Source organism: Plasmodium chabaudi (genome assembly GCF_900002335.3).
Source record: "Plasmodium chabaudi chabaudi strain AS genome assembly, chromosome: 6".
NCBI classification, from domain to species: domain Eukaryota; phylum Apicomplexa; class Aconoidasida; order Haemosporida; family Plasmodiidae; genus Plasmodium; species Plasmodium chabaudi.
In genome coordinates, this window is record NC_030106.2 from 489,533 (window position 1) to 510,695 (window position 21,163).

The following is a 21,163-nucleotide window of genomic DNA, read 5'->3' on the forward strand; positions in this document are numbered from 1 at the left end:
AACATGCCATCTCTATTTTACAGCATTATCACAAATAGAGCAACATATATATAGTTTTTATTTTTCGTGTCCTTTTATATTTATAATTTTATTTTAATTATTATTCCCACTTTTTTTATGAACAATTCATAATTTATTAACCGTTTACAATTTATTAACCCTTCATAATTTATTAACTGTTCATAATTTATTTAGCTGTTCATATAATATTAACATATTACCGCACATGTTTGTGCTAAAATACAAAAAAAATAAATTAAATTATATGCGATTGAAAAGAGAGTACAATCCAGTTATACCATGCCACAAAAATATAACGTGGATTTTATTATATTTTTACAAAATTGTAGAATAATAAAAATGTGTACTGATTTGTTTATTTTGGATACTAAGTATATTAAATAAAACGGCTTGATATACCTTTTCAAACAGCCATAATTTTTGCTATTTTAAATCTGTACGTAAATTAGTACAAACATATGGTCTGAAATAATGGGTTTTATTTTTATGTATGAGGGTATTATTTTTTTGTATGAAAATACAAAACATAGTTCCCTCTGTTCATACTTCACAATTGCGAATAAATAATGTACATATATAAAACATATCAGTGGAAAAATATACATATATATGTGGTTAGGGTAATTTGGATAAAAAAACATAAACAAATGCATATACATATATCTGTGTAAAAAAATAATTGCACCTTATATAAGCAAATCGAATTCATTTAAAAAAAAAAAACAAGCATAGCTTTTAATATATATGCTATTTATATAACAAGAGGATCACATTTTCACATGGTGTATTATACAAAAATATTTATGGGTCGATTGGGCATATGATATATAATTAATATGAGCAAGAATACAAAGGAATGGAAAAAAAATAAAAATAATTGGATAAACTTAGTTTTCTATAAAATTAATATTTACAATTTTTATATTTATCAAATATGTGTAAATAAATTAAATATAAAAATAACAAGTACATAATTATTAAGGATTTATTTTCCATTCCCTTATGAATGTTACCAGTGTAAACCTTTGCTTAAAAAAAAAGTAAATTTTTAAACCTTAAAGTGTAAAAAAAAAATTTAATTAAAAATAAAGAAGCTGCATGAATATGCAATTGTGTAACGTTTAGGCATAACGACAAAAATTTATAAATCAAGCCGTTAGGCTGCCCCCAAAGTGTAGGCGTTTTCTTGTACCCCTGAAGTAGCTAAGTAGTTGAATTGGTTAACCATATATATAAAAATTGTAGATATTACTACATTCATGTGCACAAAATTCAAAACGTGGGACTAGCCAATTATATTTCCTACGGATAGCTCATTGAAAAGGTTTTAAACAATCAAAATAATTAACCTACACATATCAGATATCCAAAATGAGTATACAGAAAACGGAGCAATTTTTTCTCCGAAAAAGTTTTTATAGTGTATGGGTAGAGTATAACAAAAATGTAAATTATAAATCCCATTTTAAAAATAGTTTAGAATATATATTTAAGCCCAAAAGTATTGCAATAATTGGGGCAACTGAAAGAAAAGGATCTGTTGGAAATTCGCTTGTTAATAACTTAATAAAGGGAGAAAATAATTATAAACTTCATTTTGTAAATATTAAAGGCAGTAAAATATATGATAGGGATAGTTATAAATCGTTGAAAGACATTAAAGATGATTCTATCCATTTAGCTGTTATAGCAGTGCCCCGAGATTATGTCCTTGCAGCAATGGAAGAATTAAAATGCAAAAATGTTCGAGGGGTTGTTATTATTACAGCTGGATTTAAAGAAACAGGTGAAGAAGGTTTAAAATTAGAAAAACAAATTATAGATATAGCTAAAAAAAATAATATAAGAATTATAGGACCGAACTGTTTAGGTATTATACATTCTTATCATAATATGAATGCATCTTTTGCAGATAGTGATATATTAAAAGGACATTTTTCTTTACTTTCTCAAAGTGGTGCAATATGCTCAGCAGCTTTAGATTTATCTTTACAACATAATATTGGTTTTTCGCATTTTATTTCGGTTGGATCTATGTGTGATGTTCAATTTTATGAACTAATTGAATATTTATTTTATGATGATAATACAAAATATATTTTATTATATGTTGAATCCATTGGAGATATGGATAGGTTTATGGAAACATGTAAGAGGATTTGTTTATATAAACCTATAATTGTATTAAAAAGTGGAAAAACTGCAAAAGCTGCTGAAGCTGCTATTTCACATACGGGTTCTATGGTTGGCAATTATGAAATTTTTTATGCATCTATGAAAAAATTAGGGGTTCTAGTTGCTGAAAATTTTGAAGAATTATTTAATATGTGTAAAATTTTAAATTTATCAAAATATCCAGAAACAAATGAAGTATGTGTTGTAACAAATGCAGGAGGTCCTGGAGTATTACTAGTAGATAGTATTGTAAAAAATGATGGATCTTTAACTAATTTAAATAATAAATTAAAAACAGAGTTAGATAAATTTCTACCAAATTCTTGGAGTAAAGCTAATCCAATTGATATACTTGGTGATGCATCACCAGCATTATATAAAAAAACTATAGAAGCATTAGCTTTAGATGAGCAATATAAAAATATCGTTGTTTTATTATCACCCCAGAGTGTTACGGATCCTTTAAAAACGGCACAAGAAATAATAAATCTTAAAAATAATTTAACAGCAAAAAATAAATTAATATTATGTAACTATTTAGGAGGTACATCTTTAGAACAGTCTTCAAATTTACTAAACAAAAATAATATTCCAACATTTGTCCATCCTGAACATTCAGTACAAAACCTATTAAAATTATATCAAAATGTTAAACATATACAAGGGCTATATCAAGAAATACCTGACTTTTTAGCAACCGATGAAGAAAACTATTACATTAATAAGTTAATACAAAAACAACACGACTTTAACTCGTCAGAAAATCCACGAAAACGCGAAGCAATAGAAATAATAAAAAAAGCTTTTGAAAATAAAAATTATATATTGAACGAATACGATTCAAAACAAATTTTAGAGGCATATGATATACCTGTTGTTAATACAAAAATATATAAAACATTGTCTGATGTAGAAAATGCTGATAAAATAAATTATCCTTGTGCTATGAAAATATATTCAGATACAATTACCCATAAAAAGGATATTGGAGGTGTTATATTAAATATTAATTCTAAAGAGGAATTAATAAATGCTTATAAAAAAATATATGAAAATGTACAAGCACATAAACAAGAAAAAGGATTTCAAGGTGTTACTATACAAGATATGATTAACATAAATGATGGAATAGAATTAATATTAGGGTATTATTATGATAAGTGCTTTGGACCAGTACTTTTATTTGGATCAGGAGGATCATATGTTGAAATATTTAAAGACACTGTTTTATTAATCCCACCTATTACATATTCCTATGCACATCATACAATCAAAAATACAAAAATATATAATGCACTATTAGGCAATTCATCAAGATTTAAAAAATGTGATATGCCAAAACTTATAACAACAATTATGAATTTCTCTGAATTAGTTTCCGATTTATTACCATATATTAATGAATCCGACATAAATCCATTATTTGTATCTGGAAATAAAATGATTGCATTAGATGCACGATTCACTTTGAGAAAGACTATAAATTTTGATTCGAAAAATGATTTATATAATAAAATTAGTAAAAGATATCCTATGAATCTTGTTACAATTCATAATGAAAATCCTAATTTAGAAAATTTTTCTAAACATATCACTAGACCTATACATGAATATGATTTTAAATTAATTCGCAAATTTATTAAAAACAATTTAGAAGAGTTACATAAAGATACGTTTTTCTTTGTAAATAAAGATCATATTATATCCGATATGTTTTCATATCAACTTTGTAATTGTGATTATGAATTATATAATGTTATATTAAATATAGAAAATAATAATATTAATGGATTAGTAAAAATTGAAAACAAAAATGATTTACATTGCTATATATATGCTAAAGACAAATCTACCTTTTCTATTCTAATAGATCAAATTAACACACTTTCAAAACAAAATAATAATTCAAAAAGTAACTTTATATACATCAAAAAAAATTCAAATTATATAGATAACTTGAAAAATGCTGGATACTCTTTAGACCACGAACAAGACGATGTTGCATGTTATGTAAAAGCTAATTAGCCTTTTCCGTATGTTTCACAAAGGGTACTATTTCACTGCTTTTATTTTTACGTTTATTTTTAATTGTTTTTCATGGCTTGTTTAGATATAGCCAAAGTGCATTCACACACGTGTTCAACCATTGCATTCCGCTTTAAGTTATTTTTATTCATACAAAAAACAAATAAACAGCACGTAGTTAAACAATGGGTAGTTAAACGAGTAGTTAAATAATGACTAGCTAAATGACTAGATGAATGACTAGTTAAGTGGCTAGATGAATGACTAGCTGGATGGCTAGCTAAGTGGGCAAACAAAAAGTGACATAGCTCGCAGTGGCAGGCTTAGACTAACACTTTAGGGGCTGGTTTTCGTAAATTATGTTAAGTTCATTTTGTCCAAATTTTTTTTTGAGGAGATCTATTTTGAATTTAACACTAACAATTAAATTGTCATAAATATAATCATTAGTAGAATAAAAATCATTTTTGTTAAGGTAAAAAAAAATATTATTATTTTTTTTATTTTTTAAATATGATGAGCTAGCATATTTGACAATTTCAAGATCTTGAAAATTTAAATCTGAATAAGAAGATGGTAATAATGTTAAAAGTTCATAATTTAATAAATCTGAAAATATATCTTTTAATTTTTCTTCTCTTTCAATTATATCTTTATTATATAAAAAACAATTATATAAAATTTTCATATCATTCGTACTAGCACTTTTATAGACATTTTCAAGTGCCGAAAATATTTTTATAACATTATTTTTATACTCTCTGTTTTTCTTTTTATTTATGCCTAAAAGTGTGTAAGAATATAAGATCTTTATCAAACTTGATACATCATATAAATCTATGCATTCATTTATACATATGTCAATTAAATAAGTTAAAACATTGGTACTATTGTCATGACCTAGTAATGTTAAAAGTAGTATATGAAAAGGTAAATAATTTAATACATATTGGTTACAATTTTTTCCAATGTTATTTTCTAAATTTGAGAAATCGTCAGTCTTATTATTCATATTGAAATTGCTTTTGTAATCTATTATTTTATTATATATTGAACTCGATTTTGAACTAGTTGTATTTGATGTTTCATTATTGCTTGAACTAAAAAAATTAATATTTGGTTGACCATATTGATTACTCACTATTTTGTTGTCAAGATTTCCTACATAATTTTCGATATTTATTATGATCAATTCAGACAATTTTTGATGCCTAAATTTGGATGATAACATTGCGAGTAAAATGTAAGAAATATTATTTGGTGATATTAATTTGATGTTATCTATTTTTTTTTCAAATTGAGAATGTAAATAGGTAGACTGATTTATATTTAACCTTTTATATGCACTAAAGAATTTAATAAAATCTTTTAAATTACAACATATATTATTATCTTCTAAATATTTTATTTTTTTATTAACTATTTCAATAAAAGTATTATTATTTTCACACACATTTAATCTACTTATTCCTTCAAGCACTGTAAAAAGATCTTTTTGGTAGTATTCTGAATTTACAATTAGTCTGTTCAGAATATTATTGCTAGTATAATTGTCAGCATATAAATAAGATATATTTTTAACAATTGAAACAAGTTCATTTTTATATTCATTTATGTTATCATTTAATTGGGATAGTAATGGTAGTTTAACTATTGGATGGTGAAAATTTAATTGTTTATAAATATTTATCATATTTTTTGTTCTTATACATGATTTTAAACTAACTAAGTCTTCTATTCTATTACATACAATTCCTAATAATGTTTCATCTGAATATTTTAATTTTACATAATTTTCTAATACTTTTATTAATTGGGGACAAAAAAAATCATCACTAAAATCGTATATATGATCTGTAATGCATTTGATTAATTCAGTGTCACACCTTTTCTCTTTACACAAATCATCTAACAAATTTATTATTTCATCCGGTTTTTTATTTCCTATATTTATCAAATTATCATATTGATTATATATATAATTTTTTTTGTTATATGACCCAAAGTTTTTCAATTTTCCGAATTGTGATTTTCTTATTTTTATGAAATTCCCTACATTTTTTGCAAAAAACGCCATCGTCCTCAAAAAAGAGTAAGGCGAATGGGAGACCAAATAAAATTTGCATTCATAGGGAAAAACGCATAAATACGTTGCTTTCCAAATTGTGTAAATCTAAGAATATCTTAACTAAGCATGAAAAATATTTATAAACATATATAAATATTTTTTTGCTTTACAAATTTGTATGTGCTAGCTTTTTCACATAGATAGCTATTTTTTTTTTTTTTTTTTTTCTCATATTATCCTTCATGTTTTAAAAATAAAAAAAAGGCTTATATTCTTTTTGGAAATACACAAAATATGTTAATTATCATTTATTTTTTCATAATACAAATAAATGGTGTAGCTTTAAAAGGTGGGCAATTTAAGGAAGCCACAAATGTTTATTATTGTATAGCGTTCTATATAGCTGTATTTTTTTTTTTTTTTTTTTCATTTAGAATATTATTTGTGTAAAGTCTTTTTTACATGCCCTGTTCATAATTATTTTAAAAAATATCCAAAATAAATAAAAATATATTACGATAAGTGGAAAAAAAAAATAACCATTGTATGGATAGAAATTCTTTTTTTGTTTTTTAATGGTGGTTAGAATTGAATTTAAAGTTTAGAACTGTATAATATATAAATTAGTGTAAATATACAACTGACAAAAAATGAAATACGGTATGAATAAAATATGAATAGTAAAAAATATATGCATATGCTTAAAACAATACAATATTCAATAGAATAAATAACATATCTTAAATATTACTGTACAATTGTAAATAAAAAAACTGAAAACGAAAAATATATAGGTTACACTGTTATACTATATAACTATATATTTTCTTTTAAAAACAAAACATTTAAAACAAAAAAAATTGGAGCATGTAAGCATAAGCTCTGCTCTTTTACTGTATATGTGTTCATATAAAAAATAGCAAAGGTGTGTATAAATTAAACAAAAAGCATAAATACAAAATAATAATTATAATACTAAAAAAAATGATAGCAAATTCATAAAATGTGCTACATGATTAATAGTTGACATCCTAAAAAGGGTTATATGTAGGTGTGATATTAATTGGATATATGTAGGTGTGGTACTAATTGGATACATGTAGGTGTGGTATTAATTGGATATATGCATGTGTGATATTAATTTGGTATATGCATGTGTGATATTAATTTGGTATATGTCAAATTGCGGCTTAACACTTTACAAATAAAAAATTTTGTAAAATAATTGTATAAATTTCAAATTAATTAACTGATAATTAATATATGATTATATTAAGGGGTAATACTAATAGGGTAAATTGATATTATTATTTATATAAATAATATAATCAAACCATGTACCCAAAGTAAATAATATACTGCCTTCAATATATAAATAGGATGCGTAATTGTAAAACTGGGGATAGAAATATAAAAAGCTTGCAATAGTAAACAATATTGATCCTAATATATTTACTATATATACAAGTAAAACTTTCCAATCAATTCTTTTGATTTGTCTATAACTTATCCCATATACAAAACACAATGATCCAACAAGAAAAGCAGTACTTCCCAAAACAAATAACTTCACTGATAAGGGATCATCTTTGAAACAAGAATAGATTGAGCCTATTACAAAAATTAAACATCCCAACGAATAATTTATATATCCATAAAACTCCTTCTTATTTTCTGAACCAGTTGTATATGCTCCCATTACATTACTATAAAAACACATTGCTGATGCTATTGCAAAAATAATACATCCCGTAACATATAAGGGCTTAAAAATAAAAAACGTACTACCAACGATAAATAAAGCCATACTAATAAAATTGGTATGGTAACACAACGGACAATTAATGAAATCCATTAAATGGATTTCCCGTGAGCTACTCCAATTATCATTTTCTGTTTTCATGTTCTCTTCATAGCATATTTTATTACATATATAATATATATATTTTTTTTTTTTTCAAATTTTGTTTGCTTTTTTTTATGAATATTTTCTTTTTGATTTTGAAATAGTTTAAGTCATATAGTACCTCTATATGATTAGTCAATACAAATTTATAATACTATTACAATTTACAAAACAAAAAAAATCAACACAATTTCGTATATCATTTAAGCAGTTGTATATAATTTTTATTTAATTTAATTTACTTTTTAAATATATGATTTGCTGTTTTGCTCTCATTTTATTTGGTATATTGTATTAAAATAGTTTGTTTTGATTTTTGCCGCTCTATAATATTTTGACTTATTATATAATTAATTAAGTTAATGCTGGAAAATATTATTTAAGATAGGTGTAGAAATTAAAGCTTTAATTCATGCTTTTATTTGTTTTGCTGACAACAAATATTATATTTAATTTGAAAACCTTTTCTATTTAAATAATTAAAAAATATATATTAAAAAAATATATAAAAAAAAAAATAAAAATAAAATAAAAAAAAATAAATAAAGCAAAGTAGGCTTATTTAAGCTGGGAATTGTGCAATTATTTTACTCTCTAAATATTTATACATATATACACATATATGCATTATGTAAAATTATGTTAAAATGTTTGTTAACACAAGGTTTACATTAATTCCCTATGTGTAAAAAATTGGAAATATTTATTAAATCGAAAACAAATATAAATAATTACATAATAACTCGGCGTAAGTAAAATTTGTCGCTAAATTTGCGTAATATTTTATTTAAAAAAAATAACGAATAATAATAAAAAAAAATAATAAAATAAGTAGAAAAAATAATAATTTTATTAGGAAAATAAATATATAAAGAAAAGTGTAATGGATAATATATATTAATTATATTTTTTGCAATTATTTTTAATATGTGAAAATTATTTTATAAATACTGCGGTGAAATTAAAATTACAGCTCAACGTTATTTTAGTATATAGCCTATACTCACCATTTTTAAAATACTGTAAATAACACAATTTCCAATATATCAATGAATAATTTTTAATATACATAATACACATATAGTTATATATATATATTTATATAACTTTATATTTATGGCTACCATATGCACAAATTAAACAGGAGAAATATAAACATCAATATATGCACATATAAGGTTTTGTAAAAAAACGTATGGATTATTGCAGAATAATCATTGTGTGTAATGTTCTATAAATTATATGCACTATTATTCTTAGGAAACGCATATAAAATATATGCTGTATAATTATGCTCGGTATATGTGACAAATATATGTTTACGTGTCAATACATAGGTTTTAAATATATATTATTGTTACGTGTTTTAACAAATTTAGTGCCATAAATAGAAACTTTGTGTTCTTATAATGTATTTGCTTACATTTTTTATGAGCAAAATACATCAAATTGTTCGTATAAAAAACAAATAAAATATGCACATGCAATATATATTATATATAAGCAGATCGACAAATATAACTTAAAAAAAATATTCAAAAAAAATATTCCCAGTCTAATAATTGTAAAGCTGCTCCTAAGCTACTGATATGTGTAGAAAATTTAAAAAAGTATAATGTTTGTTCATTATGATACATAAACTTTATATAAATTTTGAGTAATTCTATACAAGCTGAATTTTCCAAAAAAAAACCTGAAAAAAATACATGTTTAACATTATATGCATGACTATGGATATACCCCATGTGTGTTGCATTATATACAGTCATAGACAATAATGTTTTGCTTAAATCGCATTCTATATTGCTAAAATGGTGGGTGACATTTTTATTAGTATTGCTATTGTATAGAGGATCATTCATATTTTCGAGGTTTTGTTCTGATATAATATTTTCTTTCTTGTTTTCAATATTATTATATTCCATTTGTGTAGTTTTATTATTTACACAATTTTCCTGCACATATATATTTTTCATTTTTGAATTATTTTTTTTTATGACTTGTTCATAATATTTTTGAATTTTTTTTTTATTTTTTAATAATTCACAATTAAGACTTTCATCGGAGGAAGAATAATAATTCTCTTTATAATCTTTCCTTATATATAATTCATGATCAGTTAAGGAGTGGTATTTTTCTCCTAATTGTTTTCTGGCTTTTTTTTTAATACATTTTATTGCTGTTTCATCATCGCTTAAATATTTGCATTTGTGTGTGCGATCATTTAAACATTTTTTATTAGCTATCCATTTTCCGTTGTTACAATAATGATTATGGTTATTATTTTCGCTATTATTGTTGTTACTTTTTGTTAAGGTCGGAATAATATCTATACCATAATGTGTATCCATCTCATCAGTGCTGCATTCTTCACTAATATCACATTCGCTACTACTTGAAAATATATCCACCTCGTTTTTTATCGCGGCATTATTTTGTTTACTATGGTTGGAAAATATGTCTTTAATATTATCGATATTGATAGCAGATCCAAAACATGATGCAGTTAGGTCGCTACTTAGACCAGCATTACAATAGGAAGTACCATAAATATCACCAACAGACATATCAAAAGTTTGGTTTGTTCCTTTTTTAGCTATTCTAAATAATTTTTCCAGGGAACACAACTTTCCAGTTATTAATAAAAAAAGGGATATAACCGATTTATATCCAATAAAACAATTGCCAATTTGATAAATTTCATTTTTTTCATTAACAAGGTGATAACTAGTAACTCGTTTCATGTTAACTATAATGTATGGATATGCACACTTAATAGAGTCATTATTTTCAATATATTTTTTTTTTAAGTCCAATTGTTTGTTTTCTTCATTATTTCCTGTCTGTTCATAATTTTTTTCGAAATCACTTTTTCCCATTATAAAATGATATAAACTTTGTGGATATATATTTTTTAAAAACGCTATACAATTATTTATGCATATTATTTCTTTGTGGGAATATATATTTTTCCTAATTCCCTTCATTTTAATTAACTTTTTCAATATATAGTTGCTTCTTTTCCCTGTTAAATTTATTAGTGTGTTGCTAATTGTTTGTTCCGAACATTTTAATATAGCTTCATCAATATTTTTTACCTTAACAGTTAAGAAATAAAATGTCGCTATTTCTTCATCAACTTCATTCTCATTAATATTTAATTTTTTTTTGAGAAAATTATTATATATATGAAATTTTTCATCAATATTTTCACTATTACCATTAAAATGTTTGGTTAATTCGTTTAATGAAAATTCAGCATCCTTACTTTGTCTAAAATTTTTATTTAAGATGATTAACTGAATATTATTTTTTATTATATGTTGTATATTTAAAATATATTCCAATATGTCTTTTTTTTTGGTCATGTAATTTTTAGTTGATAAGTTAGTATCTGTTTCTTTTTCACTCTCACAAATTGGAGAAATGTAATTACAGTTTTGATTTATATTATAATTATTATTATAACAAGCAGAAAAACAATTATATATGTCTCCTACAATGTTATTGTTTAACTTATTTGAATATTTACTTTTTATTTTTTCATTAAGCACAACAATAGTTATATGAGTTCTGTTAAAGGAACATTCTACTCCTATTATATTCCCCATTTTGATATATCATAGAAACGTATTTTAACGAGCTCAATATTATATCATAGGAAGGAATTTTCTTTTACAAAATAATAAACATATGTACCAGGCATATTGCCGTAATATATTATTTTATAATAATTATTTTGATAACTACATAAAACGTGTATTTAGAGCTCGTTTATACAAGGATATCTATATATATATGTCGTGTGCTTTTTGTTTTTATCACTTTTATGCGTATGGAAATCACATATGCATACTTTTATATGACTCACAAATGACGTCATCAATATAAATTTGTTTAACATGGGCAACCCTTAACAAAATAGTTATAAATAAATAAAAAATTCAATAAAAGTTTTAAATCTTTAAACTTTTGTAATTTTCATCCCCAATTTGATTACCCCTTTACATGTAAAAATATGGAGAGTAATTAATAAGGGTAATGAAAATGGAAAACATATGAGAGGGGAAAAAAAACAAAAAAACAAAATATGAGCATTTTATAAAATAATAATAATGAATAAACAATATTTGGAATATCAAATGATAAAGGCAAAAAGAAAAAAAGCGAAGCAACAAATAATAAATTCTAGATTTGTATATATTTTTTGGCAAAAAATAAGTGCTTTAGTATTAACTATATATATATATATATAATTTGCTTACATTTTTGTAGCATATATTTTTAAAATAAATAAATCATGAGATAAACAAAATAGTTTTTTTTATTTATAATTTTCTCTATGTCAATTTTTAAATCCTAAAATTAGAAAATATGGTTTGTAAAGCTTTTATATTTGTCTTGCCCCATATATATAGTCATAATAATAATATGAAGACCCGGTTATTTACTATGCATTATTACTAGCTACATAATATATTTTAGAAAATATTGCGTTTTTATAAATTATATTATTCCCATTTGTGGTATTTCCTCTTTCTATACCTTTTCAAATTTAATAATATTATTCCTTACAACAATTAAAAATATAAATACATAAAACCTGGTATTAAATTATTCATATATAAATCAATGCACATATACACATAGTGGAAATTAGTATTATATTTGGAACATAATACTTTTTTTTTTTTTTTTTTTTTAGCTAGCTATTTTGTGTAATAGCTAGAAAAAAAATATCATCACATTATTATGCTATCACAATATTAGGTGCATTATTTTTACAACATTTGAAACCACCAAAAACATTTCAAAAACAGGAGTGCACGTTTCCATATAATACATTCAACATCTAATATTAGAAAATAATTATTTTATCCATATTAATACACGTTGTATGTATATAATATATATATATATATAATGGCGTATTCCTATTTTTTGTTTTTATAGTGTGTAACAATGAATTTCCATATAAATACATAGACATGCATGTGCATGTCGAATATATAAAATGTTATTTTTATTAAATATAATATATATATATAAAACACAATTATTCTATAAAATATTTTAAAAATTATTATTATTTAAACGACATGCATATATATATACATTCTACATGCATAAAAATTTAATGTTATACCGTTTTGATTTTATTGAAAAGGGAAATTAATCTAATTTCAGGATAAACATACTTTTATATTTAACAATTTTTTCTATTATAAATTTTTATTTTTGAAAACATTTTAAACATCAAATATAATTAAAAAATACTGATTGTGGAAAAATTAAAGATGAATTATTTTAATTTGTTTTAAATTAAATATATATTCATGTTATATAACTTCCTTTACCTTTGGTTGTATAACTGTCTAGTGTTATCAGTTTTATAGACACATAAAATCTGCATGTATGTATGTATGTATAAAAAATTATATATATTTTTTAAATACACAATAAACTAAAAATGCAGAGCATAGACAAGCAGGTAAACGAATAAATGGGACACCCACTTTCTATAACATGGAAATGAATCACATATAGATGCCACTGTGTTGGATGTAAATCAGTTTGCAGCTATATAAATAATTTTTTTTATTTATATTTTTTACTAGGTGCAAATGAATGCAACTCTTCGAAGGTGCGCAGAAATGGACGACATGAATAATCTTTACAATGCCCAACTGATAGAACAAAGAGAACGAATTGAAAGTTTAAAAAAGAAGTTAAATATTTATAATAAAAATATAGAAGAGCATGAAGGTGTTTTCAAAAATATTATAAAATACACAGATGGATTTCTGACTAACATCGCGTAATGATACTAAATTTGATTTGTTAATTTCAGCATTTATAACCTTATTTAAATTTTTCAAACAATTTTCAAATAATTCAATTGTATCTTAATTTTTTAGAGGATTCTTAGGAAATATTAATTACTCTAAAAACTTTAATATGGTTGTAGGATGTGCAAAATACTGCCTTGTAGATGATAAGGTTATATATTTTTTATTTTTTGTACATCATTAGTTTTAGTGTGGCATGAATTTTTCATTCTGTTATGCACATGTGTTTACGTTTCCCATTTCGTAGGAACTTAACTTAGTTGGGAATTTCAGCACAACCAATCATGAATGCAAAACATGCAAGTGCTTAAAAATTCAATCAAAAAAATCGATAAGTAATAAATGCCAAAATACAATTGTGTATAATAAAACTAGTTTTTATGTTGAAGATAATACAAATAATAAAAAAAAAAAAAAAAAAAAAAAAAATCCAAAAAAAAAATACCTTCAGCAAAATCAAAATATATATAATCTTAATAACCCATATGATACCGTTGAAGTTAAAGAGTTGTATGATATTTATCGAAAACAAAGTTTGGCATCAATCGATGATTATTATATAAATTAAGATTTAGTATTGAGGTTGTAAAAGTATAAAATGAAGTAACTAAGATTCGTGGATTTGCTTACTCGCCGCTTTCTACTTTTATATTATACACATGTGTACGATAGAAATTATGCAACTTTCCGAATGAATTGTAAAATTAGTAAATGGAAAAATGTCACATACCTATTCAGTAAATGGAACAAGCATATATGTATGGAGTATTCATTCCTACTTATTAAGCTGTTTAAATTTTTTTTTTTCTTTATACTTAAGTTTTTAAATTTTAGTTTTTTTCTAGTTTTTGCTTAGTTTTTTCTACGTTTTAATTTTTGTAATTCATATTTATTACTTCTTTGTTTTTACTTCTTTACTTTTTCTTTTGCGAATTGCTTTGGCGTTTTAGCATAGAATGCATTTTTTACAGTAACAGTAAACTACATACCATTTTGTATGCTATAGATTTTCAATTTTAAGAATAAAAAATTTGATGTACATAGTGAACATATTTATGTATGGATACCTATACCTAGATAGGTAGTAGTACATCTCGCTTTATCTAAATTTTGGAAATGCTTATAAGAAATAAATAGAAGGAAAGAAAACTAAGTGCACATATTTTACTATATGAGCATATCATACTTATTATGCATGCCATGCATATTTGCATATTATATTGTGACTTTATTTTCGAATTTTCTTAACATTTTAAACTGCATATAAATATGATAGTTTTTCGAATTTTTTATTCTCAAAATGTATGTATAATAAAAAAATAATTTTTTACATTTTTCATTTCGTTTTCTTTTCGTTTTCTTTTCGTTTTTCATTTCGTTTTCTTTTCGTTTTCATTTCTTTTTTTTCATTTTTTGGTCGCTCTGCATTTTTGCAAATCATGTCGCTGTTTCATTTTATATATACAAATTATTTGCATGCTTTTTCAAAGGGAATTATGTGTAATAAGCTTATTGTATCTCCAAGCCCAGTTACATATATATAACACCTTTGTATATATAAGTAGTTTATTTTTTTTGTTTTAAAATTTATTATGCATTCATATTTTGCATACTTATTAAGTGTGTAAGCAAATGGATGTAGCAGAAATGTTTATAATTTGCATATTCATATTTACATATTACATATTTACATAAAATAATTTCCATATTTTGAAATAAAAAAATACAATTTTTGATAAAATGATGGTTGGCTTTAATTTGAAGCCTCTCCTTGATAATGTACACTAAAATATAATTCCATTATTTTTTTTTTTTTTTATTTTACGATTTATAGTATCCACTAGCATATGCATATGTGCTACATATCAAAGGGGAACAAAAGCCAACTCATCATTTTCAAGCCTAATGAAGTTTCATATATATACATAATAATATTTCTTATGCTTATATTTTATCATACCAATTGTCCAAACAAATTGTAAATATGTTATTGTAATAAATTAAGTTAAACTAAGTAAGGAGACAATTAAGAATAAAAATTTTTTTTTTTTTTTTTTTCATAATATATAATCTTAAAAGGTTATACCAATCTTATGTTTATATTTATGAGAAGGCTTTCTTATAAATAATGCAGTTTATACATAAAAAATATATGTGTATATATAATTAACATGTTAATCCATTTTCATGTGCTAACATAAACAAATATGCATGATAAAGCATACATGTGTATGCATAATTAACTAGGGCTGTGTATTTTTTTTTTTTTTTTTTCGTTTACTCATAGTAAATATTTTCATGCGTTGCATTCTTGTATCCATTTTGCAATATTTGATGGGAGATTATACACTTCGATAATATTTATAATTATTTTTTATTTTTTAAATATACATATAATATAGCTCATTGTGTTTCATATTTTTATATATATGATCTTTATTTTTGTATACAACTATATGTGCAATTGGAAAATAAAAAAATAAAATTTACATGTGTTGATACGTGTTGTTAAATAAGCTCTTATATGTAAAGCTCGTCTTTTGTGCTACGTTTGGAAAATAAAAAAATAAAAAATAAAAAACAAGTACATGCATTTTTTATGCAACTCACAGATAAATATATTAATTATTTATTCTAAAAAATATACAATTTATAATTTTATTTTTTTTATTTCATGCTTCTTACACTTATATATTATTAATATGCATAATTTTTTATAACTTCAATTTTGAATAAACATTGTTAAATTAGTTTATTGTTAATACGTATTTATTTTTCTTAGCTTATTTTTCTCAGCTTATTTTTCTCAGCTTATTTTTCTCAGCTTATTTTCCACTCTTAGTTCATTTTCCATTTATTGTTGTATTTCATTTTTTTTGTATAAAAGCGGGTTGTATTAAACATATTTTATATCTGCAATTGTGCCCCAATCAATTTTTTTTATTTATGTTTCTGTTTGTCTATTAGCATTGTGTTTCGTGTTTTTTTATTTCTTATTACATTAAAAATTTCTTGAAATATTATGCATTACCTAATTAATATATTTTTTTATTATTAAAAATATATAATTGATTAATCATATGATATACATGTTTGTCTCGGATAGTTGGGCGCAAATATGTAAGTGTGTATGCCTCCTTTTTTAAATTTCGATACCATTTATTAAATTGTTAATATTATATTTATTATATACAGAATAAAATATACATATTATGGATTGCTACTATTTTTAATATATATTAAAAAATAAAAAAAAAACTTTTCGACAAGTTATATATTACATAATTGTAATATTGATCAAGGATGAAAATACATTTTGCAATTTATCCTTCTTTTTGTTTTTTATAATTTTGTAAGACATTTAAAAAATATTTAGAACAGAGAGAAGAGAAAATAATATTTCACTTACGTGTGTGTGTATTATTTTATTTTTATTTATGTCTTCCCATATTTAGGCAAGCACACACACACACAAGTATAACATTCTTTTGGTATCAAACTCGAATAAACTATTTAAAACTTATAAAATTTGTAAATATAAAAATATTGTAAATCAAAACCATACATATAAAATTGTAAAGGTATTAAAAAATAGCCAACCAAAAAAATACGAGAGCTTGTATAACTTAGTAAGACACATACAAATGCACATACAGCATATGCACTCCACTACGTAGGAAATAAAACGATTTATAAATATCTGAAGTATATCAGACAAAAAACATATGCAAACAAATAATTGATCCTTATGGTATTTATAAGTATTAAGAATTTTTAAAAATTTTAAAGTTCATCATAAAAAAGCATAAAATAGTAATGCCAAAGAATTATTAAAAATTTTTTATTTATTAAAAAATAAATAAAATTATTTAAACATTTTTCACGTGTGTGCATAATATTTATATACCTATTTGAGAAAAGATATATTTTCATCATATATTAAGTAGTTTTATTTTTTTATATACAAAATGAATGATAACATAAAACGTTTACCTTCATCCAATGAGGGTGAGGAATTAAAAAAAACAGATTCTGGAAGAATATATGATGATGGTATTAAGAGGACTCCATCTGGTAAGCCAATACAAACTATGTATGTATTGAATAGAAGGGGTGAAGAAGAAGATATTTCTTTTGATCAAATATTAAAGAGGATACAAAGATTATCATATGGTCTTCATGAGCTAGTTGATCCAGCTAGAGTAACACAAGGTGTTATAAATGGGATGTATAGTGGAATTAAAACTTGTGAATTAGATGAGTTAGCTGCACAAACATGTGCATATATGGCTACTACACATCCTGATTTTTCTATTTTAGCTGCTCGAATAACTACAGATAATTTACATAAAAATACTAGTGATGATATTGGAAAGGTTGCTGAAGCCTTATATACTTACAAAGACGTTAGGGGTAGACCTGCTAGTCTTATTAGTAAAGAAGTATATGATTTTATTATGGAACATAAAGATCGTTTAAATAAAGAAATAGATTATACAAGAGATTTCAATTATGATTATTTTGGATTTAAAACATTAGAAAGGTCTTACTTATTACGTATTAATAATAAAATTATTGAACGTCCTCAGCATTTATTAATGAGAGTATCTATAGGAATACATATAGATGATCTTGAAAAGGCTTTAGAAACTTATCATTTAATGTCACAAAAATATTTTACTCATGCTACTCCTACATTATTTAATTCGGGAACACCAAGACCCCAAATGTCTTCATGCTTTTTATTATCAATGAAATCTGATTCAATAGAAGGTATATTTGAAACATTAAAGCAATGTGCATTGATTAGTAAAACAGCAGGAGGTATAGGTGTGGCTGTACAAGATATTAGAGCTCAAAATTCTTACATCAGAGGAACTAATGGTATATCAAATGGTTTAGTCCCGATGTTAAGAGTTTTTAATGATACAGCAAGATATGTAGATCAAGGTGGAGGAAAAAGAAAAGGTTCTTTTGCTGTATATGTTGAACCATGGCATTCAGATATTTTTGAATTTTTAGATTTAAGAAAAAATCATGGTAAAGAAGAATTGAGAGCTCGTGATTTATTTTATGCTATTTGGGTACCTGATTTATTTATGAAAAGAGTAAAGGAAAATAAGAACTGGACTTTAATGTGCCCTAACGAATGTCCAGGCTTAAGTGAAACCTGGGGTGAAGAATTTGAAAAATTATATACAAAATACGAAGAAGAAAATCTTGGAAAAAAAACAATTCTTGCACAAGATTTATGGTTTGCTATATTACAAAGCCAAATAGAAACTGGTGTACCATATATGTTATATAAAGATGCATGTAATTCTAAATCGAATCAAAAAAATTTAGGAACAATTAAATGCAGTAATTTATGTTGTGAAATTATTGAATATACATCACCTGATGAAGTAGCTGTTTGTAATTTAGCTTCCATTGCATTATGCAAATTTGTTGATAGAGAAAAAAAAGAATTTAATTTTAAAAAATTATATGATATTACTAAAATTATTACTAGAAATTTAGATAAAATTATTGAAAGAAATTATTATCCAGTTAAAGAAGCGGAAAGATCAAATAAAAGACATAGACCTATTGGAATAGGAGTACAAGGATTAGCAGATACATTTATGCTTTTAAGATATCCATATGAATCTGAAGAAGCTAAAGAATTAAATAGAAGAATATTTGAAACTATGTATTATGCTGCTTTAGAAATGTCTGTTGAATTGGCACAAGTAAGTGGACCATATGAATCATATCAAGGTAGTCCAGCAAGCCAAGGAATATTACAATTTGATATGTGGAATGCAAAAGTAGATAATAAATATTGGGATTGGGATTTATTAAAAAAAAAAATAAGTAAACACGGATTAAGAAATTCTCTTCTTTTAGCACCTATGCCAACAGCTTCAACGTCACAAATTTTAGGAAATAATGAATCCTTTGAACCATATACAAGTAACATTTATTACAGACGTGTTTTAAGTGGTGAATTCTTTGTTGTTAATCCTCATTTGTTAAAAGATCTTTTTGATAGAGGTCTTTGGGATGAAGATATGAAACAACAATTAATTGCCCATAATGGAAGTGTTCAATATATTAGCGAAATACCTAGTGACTTGAAAGAGTTGTATAAAACCGTTTGGGAAATCAAACAAAAAAATATTATTGATATGGCTGCTGATCGTGGTATTTTCATTGACCAGGTATGTTAAATAGTGTTGTGAAAAATTAAAAAAATCGATGCGATAAGCTGTATAGCTACAGCCTGTTTGCTATTACTACTTTGTATGCATGTACATGTATTATTGCGTATGGCTATATATAAAAACTTGCACACATATCATTCTTCTTACATTCGATTTTTATTTCTTTCCTTTTCAGTCTCAATCATTAAACATTTACATACAAAAACCCACATTCGCAAAATTATCCAGTATGCATTTTTATGGATGGGAAAAAGGATTAAAAACCGGAGCATACTACTTAAGAACTCAAGCAGCAACGGATGCTATTAAATTTACAGTTGACACACAAGTAGCTAAAAATGCAGAAAAATTGAAAAATGCAGATGGTATGGGTATTACTAGAGAAGTTTCAAGAGAGACAATTTCAACTGAATCAACTGTTACACAAAATGCATGTCCTTTACGCCGTAACAATGATGAGCCATGTTTAATGTGCTCAGGTTAAGTTACTCTTATAAAAATATGCACACATATATATACAGCTAAATGTGGATGAAGAGCAAACTGCATGAACAGTCGCCATTATAATAGCTATATTTTTGCAAAAAAAAAAAAATACATAAAAAAAATATGAATAAAATAGCTATTATAAATGAATAGCGACAGTTTTTGCATGTACATACATATAAAATATGTATGCTCTAATTAAAAAAATACATTAAAAATAAATCAACACATTTTTGGTTGTTTATGTTTCTTTTTTTTTTCTTAACACATGTGTATGCAAGTATATTTCATTCGAGCTTATTTACATACTACTATAAACTTATTTTTTGGCAAATTTTCAAATTTGTTAAATAACGAACATAAAGTAATATTAAAAGTTTTTTTTAAAAAAATTATCCATTAATTATTGCATTATTCGATATGTTAT

General features: G+C 24.1%; 6 protein-coding genes across 6 annotated transcripts; 3 read left to right on the forward strand and 3 right to left on the reverse strand.

The window, feature by feature from the left end:
• Positions 1-1,392: 1,392 nt before the first annotated feature.
• PCHAS_0612800 (succinyl-CoA ligase, putative) lies at positions 1,393-4,221 on the forward strand (the record flags this gene model as incomplete). Its single annotated transcript, XM_738614.2, has 1 exon — positions 1,393-4,221. One exon carries the CDS (start codon positions 1,393-1,395, stop codon positions 4,219-4,221), a length of 2,829 nt encoding a protein of 942 aa, XP_743707.2.
• A 328-nt stretch (positions 4,222-4,549) lies between these two features.
• On the reverse strand, positions 4,550-6,298 carry PCHAS_0612900 (conserved protein, unknown function; the record flags this gene model as incomplete). The annotated part of the gene is made up of 1 exon (XM_738615.2): positions 4,550-6,298. The coding sequence occupies one exon, from the start codon at positions 6,296-6,298 to the stop codon at positions 4,550-4,552; it is 1,749 nt and encodes a 582-aa protein (XP_743708.2).
• Positions 6,299-7,574: 1,276 nt separating this feature from the next.
• PCHAS_0613000 (conserved Plasmodium protein, unknown function) lies at positions 7,575-8,192 on the reverse strand (the record flags this gene model as incomplete). Its single annotated transcript, XM_726922.2, has 1 exon — positions 7,575-8,192. One exon carries the CDS (start codon positions 8,190-8,192, stop codon positions 7,575-7,577), a length of 618 nt encoding a protein of 205 aa, XP_732015.2.
• Positions 8,193-9,730: 1,538 nt separating this feature from the next.
• PCHAS_0613100 (pantothenate kinase 2, putative) lies at positions 9,731-11,806 on the reverse strand (the record flags this gene model as incomplete). Its single annotated transcript, XM_732896.2, has 1 exon — positions 9,731-11,806. One exon carries the CDS (start codon positions 11,804-11,806, stop codon positions 9,731-9,733), a length of 2,076 nt encoding a protein of 691 aa, XP_737989.2.
• A 1,859-nt stretch (positions 11,807-13,665) lies between these two features.
• On the forward strand, positions 13,666-14,612 carry PCHAS_0613200 (conserved Plasmodium protein, unknown function; the record flags this gene model as incomplete). The annotated part of the gene is made up of 4 exons (XM_016797490.1): positions 13,666-13,686; positions 13,814-14,013; positions 14,114-14,195; positions 14,292-14,612. The coding sequence occupies 4 exons, from the start codon at positions 13,666-13,668 to the stop codon at positions 14,610-14,612; spliced, it is 624 nt and encodes a 207-aa protein (XP_016653437.1).
• A 3,400-nt stretch (positions 14,613-18,012) lies between these two features.
• Positions 18,013-20,734, forward strand: PCHAS_0613300 (ribonucleoside-diphosphate reductase large subunit, putative; the record flags this gene model as incomplete). The annotated part of the gene is made up of 2 exons (XM_016797491.1): positions 18,013-20,247; positions 20,426-20,734. 2 exons carry the CDS (start codon positions 18,013-18,015, stop codon positions 20,732-20,734), a joined length of 2,544 nt encoding a protein of 847 aa, XP_016653438.1.
• Between the last annotated feature and the right edge of the window lie 429 nt (positions 20,735-21,163).